Below are 12,384 nucleotides of genomic sequence, written 5' to 3'. Positions count from 1 at the left end.
GTTAGGAGGGCATGGAAGGATGGATCACTAGGTTTTTGTGGAGAATCTTAGCCTAGCTTTGCCCAGTGACTACACTTCAGGAAGAGGAAAAAAAAAAGAAGTAGAATCTAAGCAATCAGAGAATCTAAAAATGAGGCAGATGTCTGGAGTGTTCTAAGGGTTTAAGCACTCCACTGCTTTCAAGTTGGCTATGCCTATATAGCATAAGAACAGCTACCTCCAAAATAACATCTAAAGAGCAAATATCATTAGTTGGTTCTTTTTTCTTTTTAGGAAAAGACCACTTTTTTTAAAAAAAAAACCAAAAAACAAACTTGTGTAACTATCACATGTTGATGAGTAATATCGCTGGTGTTGATCCTTAACTCATTTTAAAAATTGATTTAAGGATTCTTTTTCCCAGCTTCTGCTTTTCTAAATTACTGTACCAGGAAATGGAAACTTGCCGTTCCTACCCTTACAAAACTAAACCCTAAAGATTAACTACAAAGGGCTTAAGGGTTGTCATCTCAGCATCATAAGGGAGGCAGCCCTATGTCATCGCTGTGGTGTCAGTTTTTAAGAAACAAACAATGAAAGCCCTAGCCAAGTCAGTAGGTGACTTGGTTCTCTACCACTTGAGAGCAGTTCGTAGCTTCCAGTCTCACTACCGTGGTCCCTTTGTTTCACAACAAAGTGTGTGTGCTATTTATTTGCTAATGTGAGAACACAGTTAAAACTCATTTTCTTTTTATTCAGATATATCAGAAGTCTGAAATGCTTCATCATTTTTTACAAAATTATTTATTTATGAATATTTATGTTTCATCTCTGTTAGGAAGAAGGCTGCTCACAGTAACACTAGACAAGCTTTCATTGCCTTCTGCCAAGTGTTGGGATGTAAAGCAGGTGCAGACTACAAATGGACCCCTTTCTGGATTTTAGATAAGGGCCTATTTGTCCTCAGGAGTCAGAAAGTCCAGGGAAAGAGAGGCCTTCAAAATTGTATCACATTCTTTCTTTACACTGAGGTGCCTTTTATGCTTCTTAAAGATAGAAGCTCATTTGATAACTTTTAGGGGCTGAAATTCTCAGTTCATCTGAAACAGAGCTGCTTAGGAGATACCAGTATAAATCCTTTCCTGTGCCCTGTGTTGAAAGGCTGTTAATTGGTACCATTGCCGTGTTTGATGCAGGAGTGGGGAAAATGAGAGAAGCAGGAGGGGGAAGGTTATGACAGAAGTGTGCATCATACATGTGCTGCCACTGAAACAAACCACTAATTAACTTTGCTGACAGTTACTGTAGATGGAAGTTAAATGAAGTTGTAATTATCCCTGAACTGAACTGTTCTGTTGGTCTTGTCAGGCTTCTGTGTTTCACTTTTGATCAATAGATAACAGTCAGCCATCCAGACATCATTAAGGCAAGCTTCCAGGTAGTGTAGCTGGCCTTCATTTGAAGGGTGTCACAGTGAGCTGTGCCGAGACCTTCCCACCTGCCATGTGTGGCCTTGGCAGCCTCAGGAGAGAGGCCATAAAATTTATGAGCAGAGAGTACAGAAACAACATTTCCCTCCAACAGAATAGCCTGGAGGTGGGTGGCAGGAATCCTGCAGGGCTTTTTCGCCTCCCTGCCCTCCAGACGCTTCTTTACTCAGGACTGTCAGATGGCACTTATACCAGTAGGAAACTGGCACCTTGTTTGTTTTCATGGGCAGAGTGGCAGGAGTTGTGCAGACACAGAAGCGTGCCATGCACATCTGCATCTGCCATGAAGCCCATGTTGGGGAAAACTCTCGTTTGTATTCCCACTCTTTTCCATCTTCTGTTGATCTGCTTTGTAATGAGTGGCAGCAAGTTGAATCCACAAAGCAACAGCTCTAATTGGAGTGAGATAATCTTCTGTTGCTCCTGTTCTTCATATTATTTCCTGAGGACATTTTCATTTACCTAATCATTAAATGAGGCCAAAAGTTGAAAGTGCGTGCAGTAGCTGGTTTTTGTCTGCCACCATTGTCAAAGGCAGATTAACAGATGAGAATGGACTTTGAGTCATTATTTTTTTCAATCTGAGAGATGCTGTAGGTGTTGAATTAGGATTGTATTACCTATGATACAAAGCTGATTCTGACAAAAGATGAAGTCTGGTAGAATTATCTCTGATTCACGACAGTTATTACTGTACTATTTGTAAGTGTAAGGAGTAGGAAGAAAAAATAATTCCAGTGTGAATTCTGTGGCACCAATTACCTCAAGAGTAAATCTAACTGTAATTACAGCAAATCTACACTATTCAGGGTTATGCTGTACTTCAGTGCTTGAGATTGTGGATGCTTTCTAAATACAGCAATTTTAAAATTTATTTTTATTTATATAACTGATGAATTCTTAAAATTTTTAACTATTTAACTTTATTATTACTTAGATTATAGGACTGTTACAGCAAACAGGTAAATGCCTTTATTTTGATATAGTCAGTTTAACTTGTTAGAACTAAGCTCAAAGTCGATGCAGATTGGGAACCAGCATTAGATATCAGTGGAGACTACAGTATGATGAGGGTTTTTTAAAATGTAAATAATGTTATTTAAACTGAAGCAACGTGGATACTTTTTTTGAAAGCTGTGCTGTGTTAGCCTCATTTGTGCTGTTATTACAGGCCTTACCAGTTTTTCTAAGGATTTTTTTAATTTGAAACGCTAAGGGTGAAAGATAATGTTGCTATTTCAGTTCTTCTTGGAGACTGTTGCATGCTCTTTGAAGTAATGGAGGGAAGCTGATGCTGAGCATGGCTGTGAATGAATGGAAAGCTTTCATCTTTGATCCAAAGAGCCTAGTGACCCAATTTCTGTTAAGATGTCCTGAAAGGCACTAATGTGCCTCATTGTATTGAACTGTATGTTTATTATTGCTATCGAAGCTCCTACAGTGCTTAGTAACAGTTCTGATGAAGGCAATAATAAGACATGACTTCAAAATGTTACTGCTAAATTCCCATGCTATGTGCCTTCCACAGTGACCTGTCCTGGGGAATGCTGGCTGCCTTCCTTTCCTGCTGATTTAAGGGATGGTGTCCAGTATCTAAGTGAAAGCCAGTAGCAGGAGGTTTACAGCATGTTCTGTTAAGATCTTCCCCCCTCTCTATCCATGCATAAGAGTAGGGTTTCCCATGGGTATAGTAAAACAAACGCCTTCATGAGAGAAACAGAAATCATCGTCACATTTCCCAGGACACAACACAAAGGTTTAAGTAAGGTCAGTGCTGTGGAGTGAGGATAGTGGAGCAAGAGACCATTGATGTGTTTATGTTTGGTTTTGTAGAACAATGCAAGGAGTTTTTTACCCATTTTGATCTGAAATTTTCCAGAATGCTTAAGAATGTGCAGGAGAAATGCATTTATTTAGGACTAAAGGTATAGGACTTCTTTAAGTGTTACAAGATCTGCCTACATTGTCATCAGATTTACTGTGGCTAGGTATGTGTCCCTATACTAAACACTGTCACCGCAGGATTGTACTGAGCAGTCAGCAGTTAGCGTGGCCCAAGTAAACCTCCTGGTCGCTGCCAGGAGTTGCTGCTGCAGATGTGAAGACTGGATGTAATTGGTCTGTCGTAAGGTTTCTGACAAAAATCTTCCTGTTATGACTCAGAGGAGAGGGCATACAGTAACATGTAGGCCGTGACTGTCATTAAGCATGTTCATAACTATTTCTGTTTTGACTGCATTCAGACAAGCCCAGTTGACAAAATGTTTGGCCATGTGTTGGGAGGGAGTAAAGCAAATTAATTTAATATTCCTTCTAACACATTACTTGGGCTTTTAATACCTTTTTTGCCCTTGGGCAGCTGCCTGATTTCTCTGCTTATTACCTAGAGGGTGGGAGAGAGTGGTAACAGGTTTTCCTATGACTTCTCCCTGCATGCATCAGCCAGCAGGAGATGCTGTAATCCATAATGTGGTTTCCCTCCCCCATCTTTTCTGAGACCAAGCCTATTAAACCGGAACAAAGCCTTGCTCAGTTCAAGAATTGGGAATCTCAAAAGCCATGTGTTTCACTGCCCTATTTGGCAGACCCAGGCTGAATAATCTTTACTTGTGGTACAATAGAAAATTTTAATTGTGTTCGCATTGTCCCCCTTCTTGCCACTGCTGTTTCCTTCCTTGCACTTAGGATAGTAACATTAATAGTTTGAGTGTTTGAAAATACTATCAGAATGTAATTTAAATTACTACATCCTTCACTAAAGGGCTGTCATTAGTCTTCTCTTCTCTTTTTATTTTCTCTGGTATGAATTTCACTGTATTTTTGTGTATTGCTGTCCCACCCTTGGTTTTCTGAAATGCAGGGATGTTAGTTTCCAGCGCCAGTGGTGTACTCTGTTCATTAACAGTGCAGCCTACAATAAAGAATAGGGATTCTCCCCAGACCCTCTTAGCCTTGCCGAAAGACACGATGCAGTTGAGAGAGCCTTGTTAGAGACTCTCTTTCCCATGTCTAGAGGATTCTGCAGGAGAATTGGAAAGGAATGCCTTGTTGTAACAAATGCAGAGTAATGTAGTGCAGAGCTTTATTCTGCCACATATACCTATGACAAGTGGTACATGCATACAGTTGTAATGTCATTAAAATTAATTGTGCTAATCAGTGAGAGAAACACTTTGCCATGAGGAAATGTGTCTGGCTTGCAGATGCAAATGTCAGCAATGTGCTTCTCAAAAATATTTAAATAAAACCTGGAAGTAGTTAACATCTAGGAATTTGCCTAGGCAGCTATTCTAGTATCAAGACAGACCTCTTGGGAGAATTAAATTTTTGTGCTCTCGTTACTTATGACATATACTTCCCACTAATTTCAGCAAGCAGCATAGTCATCGGCTAATGTGTAATATCAATCTTATGCTTAAGTAGCCGTTGGATGCTCCTTTGATTTCCTTATAAGTAATCACAGACCAAATCCAGACATGAGACTGCTGTTTCCTTCAGCTTACCTGGAGGGACTGATTCTATCACTGCACTTTTTAAACTTACACAGCCGTTGTTATTCATACTCTTGCAGTTAATTATGTGAAGTGGCAAACCCATGTATGACCTCTGTTAATTTTCTTGAAAATTTTAGAGACCTTTATTTGTAACTTCAGGATATGATGCAAATTATCACATCTGAGCCTCACGGGGTTCTTATAAATGTCCTCTGCGAGGATTAGAGTTTTGTGAAAATTTCTTAATGAAACCCAAAACCTTCAAAACTCAACTTGCAAAGCCCCTGAGCTTAGATCAGTTTCACTCATGGCCATGAACTTTTAAGGGAATCCAGGATACATTTCAAGGAAGTTGCTGTCATGTTTCACTTGATGTGGGCACCAGCCCACGTGTTGTTGAAATTGGAGAATGTTAGCTAGTTTTGTCTGATACTTAAAATTTTCCATAGGGTTTTACATCAGAGTTTGGGGCTGAAGTAATTCAAGGGTAAGAGCCCAGATACAACATGCCAGTAAAACTAGGTTACGTGACTGAGAGTAGAGAGACTGTGTTTGGTCACTAGTGCAAAGATGGAGAAATTGAAAAAGGAAATTTGGATAGGTAACTCATTTAAATCAGCCACTTATCAAAGGAAGATTATGTTTATTCCCACTGTGATTTCACTGTATGATTGATCTGCAGCGAATCCAGATTAGTTGGACATTGATGGTATGGTCCTAAGTAAGGGGAATCATTTCTTGACTTACAGAGGGTGCTGTTGTGGTATGTCTTTGCTGCTGCTTTCCACCACTGGATGGTAGTGCTCCTAATCAATAGTGGTTTTAGTCCGGTCCATGTGTTCTTGTGGTCTGAGAAGAATTGTCCAGATTCTGGATTTGTCCCAAGATTTGGGATCAGGTATGACTGACTGTAAGAGGAGTGCAAATTTACACAAGCATCTCAGAGTCTGTTTCTTAGGAAGGCAGGTCTGAGCCCAGCCTAGGAGGAGAAGTTGGAAGTCACGCTGCAGTGCTTCATAAAGTCACAACATGACTAATTCTAGACCAGTCTGAGATGTCTGAATTAAACATCATCTGCCTTTCCAGTTCTTAGTGATGTTCTTTCTCATAGCACTGAAAACAAGGGGAAAGAAAAACAAGTATCTAAGTTCATTAATTTAAAAAACATTCAAGCAAGGTTAATTTTTCTGTCAAATTAGCCCTTTATAAAGGAAAATTCTCAGGGGTACTTTTTGTCAAAAGAATTAAAAAGCGAAAATAAAAACAACCTGGTAAAGGGCTTAAGTTATATCCTATAGACACAGCCTCCACTCTAGTGGTCATGTTTGAGGGTCAGTCTTCGTCCTGGCTTTGCAGAGATTCTCTGTATTTTTTTTCTTTCACTGAAATTCCATAGACAGTAATTAAGGAACTGGAGGCCAGCAAGAGGTCAGCAAGCCCTCGTCAGTGAAAACAGGGATTGTTTGCCATGTACAACACTCCCTTTTTTCCTAGTGGTGAATAGAAGATTTGCTTAGAGCTGATGACTTATGCCTTTCTTGCAAGTTATGCAGCTAGTGAGTAACTGGGGGAATCAATCAGTGAGCAGAAAACAGCTAATTGAGTCCAGCATCACGTTTTTTTCTTCTTTACATATTCAGCGCTGGAATCAGAACCAGTTTGGTGTCTGATAATGTAACTCTAGAGAAGAGCATTTTGCGTGCAGAATTCGGAGTGAATACAGTACTTAAGAAGAAGGGTCTGCTCCTAAATTTTAGGGTTACGAAGCTGACAGCAGTTGAGGACTCAGGGGGAATTACTTGAAACTGAGCTTTAGGCCTATAAATGCCGAAGCTGGTAAGTCACTGAGCATGTAGCATGATGGGGAGAGGATGTGCCTCCTGTTTCAGGGAGGGAGAAAGAGAAGGCTTTTGTGGTTATTCTTAGGCATAGCACAGCATGCACAGCTTTTCTCAGTTCTCCTCCTCCTTTTCTTGGGCTTTTAAGTTCTTTTATGTTCGATTTTCCTGTCTCTGGCTTTATCCAGGCATCTTTAATAAAGAAGTTTTAAAAATTAGAAGCGGGGGGGGTGGTTTGGCGAATGTAAAGCCTGTTAGAGAGAAAGAAAAAAGGACACGTGTAGCCACGTCTCCTAAAGGGAACAGCAAAATCTCTCTGCATTTATTGCAGTGCTTATAGTTCTGACTTCTTACATGAGCTTGCCAGGGCTGGGGGACATGATGTGATATGCCCACAAGTCTGAATGTGTATTTTTGCCCCACTTTGCTGAACAAGAATTGTCTGGTAGCCAAAAATAATTGCAGCTTGGGCTTAATCAGATATTAAAAGATTTCCTAGTTTCTTAGATGTGAAGTTTCCTAGAGATTTCAGTTTGGGGCTGACCTATTATTGGGCATAAAGTGAATTGTAAAATTTTAACATCTCTCTAAATGGCTTCACACAGCTCATGTAAAAGTCACTTATGTTTTTGTTTATGGGGGTGAAATGGATTAATCAGTTATGATAGCTTTAACTGGATCTTGTCCTAGTGCTTCTAAAATGTTTTTATTGGGACCTGGCTAGCAGCCTTTGCATATCTTGTGTTTTTTAAGGGCTGCTGCCATAACCTTGAAATGTTTCCAAACAATAGTCCTGCCGAAAGCTAGCTACTTACTTCTGGTTTACATTTTGCCAATTAATTCCAAGTACCTAATAAATGTTAGTTTTCCCTGCATGTGTGTGAAGCACTGATTCAGAGAGGGTGGTTAAGATTGTTATTTCTATGGCGTGTGAAATGGGCTGGATGTAAGAGTGGCAGAGCAAGGGCGTGTGCCTTGCCTCCAGAGCAGGCAGCGGCAAAAAGCCTGTGTGAGAAAAGTAGGAGAGAAAGCAAAGAGGGCAGAGGGAGCAGAACAATAGGGAGCTCCTTGAATATCAAAGTACGTGTGTTAATTTCCTATTTTTTCCTGAACATAAGGCTTTTTACTTTGATCTTACGTGTGAGAAGATGCAAAGCACGACCTTTAAAGATGTACAACTAGGAAAAGTGTTTCAAGCAATGGAGATGTTAGAGGTAGCAGTGGGAATTGATCTGTCCTGTATTTGGTAGCATCTTCATAGGTTTGTGGCCACGTTTGTTAGCGGCGAAGAGCTGGGTGGTGGGGATGGGCCTTGGCCTCTCCATAGTTTTCCAGCCATGTGGTACGTGGTGGCTGCAGTCCTCTGCATGCGCTCCTTGGTATTTCCAGATGCTGTTAATTTAGTCCCTGTTTCCCTGTAGTCCTTCACGTGTTTGTGCAGCCAAGCTCTCCAAGCTGGCAGGTTTCCGCACTGTGAGAGCATTGCAGATGTGTTGGGGATGCACTTGCTCCAAGCAACGTGGGGAAAGGTGACTCCGCCCGGCCAGCCCTGCCAAGGGGGCCCCGCAGACTCTGCCGGCAGCCCGGCTGAGCCCTGCACACGCTTTTAAAAGCAAGCGCGATTTTTGTGCAGCAGATTGGCCAATTTGTTATGGTTTAAGGCTGTGGAGCCAGCTGTCTGCAGTCTGATGTAATGTTGCCCTGGAAACCAGAAATGAAACACTTAAGCATTCAACACAGAATTACTACATACAGCATTAGCCAAAATAATTAAAAGTTGAGCCATATGGGCTTTTGGATGGAAAAATTTGGAGTGGAGGAGATGGAAGTTAAGTTGTTCCTATTTACAGTACTGCAAATCCGTTTGTTTTCCCCTTGGAGCATGAGGAGGGGGCTGCTCCAGCACGCAGGGGCATGGGGACATGGAGGGATTCCGGCTGTTTTGCTGGTACATTAACAACACCGAGGCTTGGTCTAATGAGACAACCAGGAGTTGGGGACCGGGAGGCATTGGCAGAGAGGGGTGCAGCATGGCTTTCACTCATGCCGGGGAGCCTCTTGCAGACACATCATTCCCTCTTTAAAAGACTACGTCTCCCCTTTCATAGTGCTACAGCACATTGAAATGCTTGTAGGGAGGGAAAGGGTGAGAGGGGGCTGGCAGCCGGCTGCATCCAAGCCCGGTGCCAAGGCCTGGCTGCTAGAGCTGTCCCAAAGGCCATTTGCCTAGACATGGGGGAGATGGGGGTGGTTTTCCCATATGAAGTCAGGGACAGCCACCAAAAAAAGCAATTCTGTCACTGTGGAAGCAGTGAGGTTAGAGTGGTCAGGAAAGTCAAAGCGTCGAAGTTTGATGATTTACAAATATGTCACTTACAGCCTGAATGCTTTACATTTCTGTTTTATGTTTAATACAAGCTGTAAAAGAAAGCACTGCTTGAGCTGGAAAATTAAGCTTTGTTTCCCACGTGCCAAAATGGAAACTTTTGATAATTTCAAGGCATTTTTAAAAAAGTTGTTCCAAAAACAAGAAGCAAATCAAAAGTAACTCTTTTTCAAAACAGTTTCTTTCTCAAGTAATCAGCATTATTTGAGAAGAAAGTTTCCTGAGAGACACCACTGGCGTAGTTGCAGACATTTTCAGGCCTTTTTGCTTAAATTATTAGCCATCCTTTTCCTTTGCAGAAGATTTTCCGTGTCACATTACCCAATATGATAGGAAATAGGCTGCTGGAGAGGAACTGACTTGGTTTTAGTCGACCCATTACCCAGTGGCTCCTGCTATTAAGCACGAGCTGTTCTTGCCTGTCTTGGCTGAGCACGAGTGCTGGGAAGCATCTGTTGCTGCCTGTGGAGGTCCCCAGCAAAAAGGGTGCCAAGAGTCCTGAAGCAACGGTGAAAAGCAGCTGACACTTGAGTACGATGGGGCTCATTTATTTTGAAGTGTGATGGGGACCCCCTCCTGTACCACCCACTTGGATTTGATGTCAATATCTTGTGCTGAGGCTGTTTTAGTACTTGCTTTCACGATGGTAGTCGCAAATGTGAATGTCAGATATTTTAAAGGCTTTTGTTGTCGTTGTTGGGTGTTTGTAACCCTGAGGGAGTCAGTTCTTTATCAGATACCAATGGTGAAAAAATAAGATTAGTTGTTTATTCTTTGATGAAATCCTGGGCAGCAGGACCAATATGAGCCATTCTCTAAGTCTCACAGAGCTCACAGTTTTACAAACAGTAGTCTTGCAAACCAAGGATGGATGGAAAGTAATCAAGGAAAGCAAAGACTTAGAGTAATTGTATATAAAATATACATATCTCAAGTGCAGAGTATGCGTGGTGGTTGTTTGCCAGGGTGCCCTTAATGGCCTAAGAAGTTTTGACTGTATTTCTTTATTACAGTCAATAATCTGTTCATCATGTTATCTAAATATGTCTGTCTTGTTGTTTGACTTGTTACAGTCGTCCCAACTGTAATCCCCAAAGTAATGCTCATCTTGCTGCTTAATTTATCTTGATATAAACAAATCTGGTAGTCCTCTTTACAGCCCTAATTTTCCCAAAGGAAGATTATTAATTACCTAGCCAGCCTGTACCCATAATAAATGCATTCCTACAGCTCTCAAATGGCAGAATGGCAATTCCTGCTGCCATATGTGGTCCAGTTGGTATTCCTTCTTATTTTGGAGTAACATGTAGTTTGTGAGAGAATGGCAATTGGCTGTGCCCTTGCAGAAAGCGGATGGAGTTTGTTCTGGTGTGGTTCCACTAGCTTTGTGGGGTGCATGCCTGCAAGGTAGGTTTTCAGAGCTGCTCTGACTCCTTCTGGTACTGTTTATGACTTTGAAAGTGTACCCGTGCAACTACTAATTGGTGTCCTGCCCCACGGCATCTACTGTAGTTACCACATCCTGATATTTAAGTGTATTAGGAAAGCAGAAAGCATTTTTTATATCTGGCCTGACTTCTATTCAGCCTCTGGATAAGTGGACAGTGTCTTTCTAAAAAGTTTAATTAAGGAGAAGTAGAAAAATGGATGAGCATGCTGTGGAAACCCAGATTGCTGCACCGACAGGAAGTTACATGAGGTTTTTTTAGAGCTGACCATTAGGAACGTGGCAAATCGGCTGGGACTCCACATGAAAACAAAGTAAGGTATATGATCCATACTGTACTCCAACTGGAGTCTGCCCTATGCGCAGGAATGTGCTGCGGCACACGATGCCAGGGGTGTCCCAGCTGAGCCGGAGAGCCCTGCCAGCCTCCTCTCCTCTTCCCTTCCCCCTGCCGCCTTCCACATTCTGAACTGATTAAAACAGAGGAAGTAGCATACTGAACGTTGGATCTGGCTCGAAAATTGAAGTCGTCTTCTTGTTCACAAGGAATGGATTGTTTCAGCTTGTTGTGTCACTGCTGCTGGCGAGAGGGGAATTTTTTTTTTGTCTCTGTAATGTTTGATACTTGAGGGAAAACAGCTGGAACTGAGCATACTGGATCAGATGCAAAACGAAACGGGATGCTGGGGAATATGGACTGCACTGTATATCTGAAAAGGTCAGAGTTTTCCCTTGGTCAGTGCTGGAGGAATGCTGTGTCCATCTTAATTCCAGCCTCAAGAGCCTTCAGGAGGAGTGTAGGGAGCAGGGAGGAGGAAAGGAATATTTTGTAGCTGTGTTAGTTCGTGAGCAAGGCAGATGAGGTCTCCTCCTTCCTTTTCCTTCCCGTCCCTTTCTTCTACTGTTTTTGATTTTCTGGGAATACTAGGGGGCGGGGGTGGGGAAGAGAAGTCGTCAATGACAGAACTTCAGTTTGGAGAAGCTGTTTATAACCAGGTTTAAAGAGCAAGTACTGAGATGCCAGACAAACCAGTGACTGACCCAAACCACAGGAGCATAACTGGTATGGTAAGAAGAGCCCTGGGAAAGTGCCCTGCCTGAATCGTACTGAGAGAGGACGTCGAAGTAGTTATTACACAATGCATGGGAAGAAAGACAAGGGCAGGAATGCATTTCAATGCCTAGGATCTTATGTTGCACAGATTTAGAAATCAAAATGGTATGTCATGCTTTCAGAAAAAGAAAAAAGTCGGGGGGGGAAACAGGAAAAAGAAAATCCTCAGTAATTTAAATGTTTCTGTCTGTCCTGGACTGAAAATATAACACCAGTTAACAAAGCTGCATTGACACAGCACAGCAGATGAGCTGTGTTAACTTGACTTGAAGGACCAAGCCGTGGAACTACTACTTTATTAATATTCCCTTTGTTTCTTTGCCAGTCAAGAGAACAATCCGATGATGAAACAGAGGAGTCGGTGAAGTTTAAGAGGCTGCACAAGCTGGTGAATTCTACTCGCAGAGTCCGGAAGAAACTCATAAGAGTGGAAGAAATGAAAAAACCCGGCACAGAAGGTAAAAAGAAATGTTCAGATATTTAAAACTGAGTTTGTGAATACATGTTTCTGTTAAGAAGGGACAGGTCCGGAGGGGTTCAGTGGTTTAAAGGGACGGTAGGAAAGACTGCCTTGTCTGTGGTGCATGCCTTACCCAAGTAATTGCATTTTGCAACTGTGGAAGGAGGAAAGTGGCA

The 12,384-nt window shown here is 41.9% G+C and overlaps 1 protein-coding gene across 8 annotated transcripts in view; it reads left to right on the top strand.

The window, feature by feature from the left end:
* The window catches only part of LOC138718016 (SAM and SH3 domain-containing protein 1-like), a 550,517-nt gene that overhangs the window by 507,268 nt on the left and 30,865 nt on the right, over window positions 1-12,384 (top strand). For all 8 annotated transcript variants that reach the window (XM_069852137.1, XM_069852136.1, XM_069852143.1 and 5 more), the window contains exon 9: window positions 12,074-12,206. In XM_069852137.1, coding sequence (XP_069708238.1) covers window positions 12,074-12,206 — 133 coding nt within the window. The remainder of the gene's footprint in view (window positions 1-12,073; window positions 12,207-12,384) is intronic.

Source organism: Phaenicophaeus curvirostris, chromosome 2, assembly GCF_032191515.1.
Source record: "Phaenicophaeus curvirostris isolate KB17595 chromosome 2, BPBGC_Pcur_1.0, whole genome shotgun sequence".
Lineage (NCBI taxonomy): Eukaryota > Metazoa > Chordata > Aves > Cuculiformes > Cuculidae > Phaenicophaeus > Phaenicophaeus curvirostris.
The sequence above is the reverse complement of the archived record's forward strand: the minus strand, read 5'-3'. Positions and strand labels throughout refer to the sequence as shown.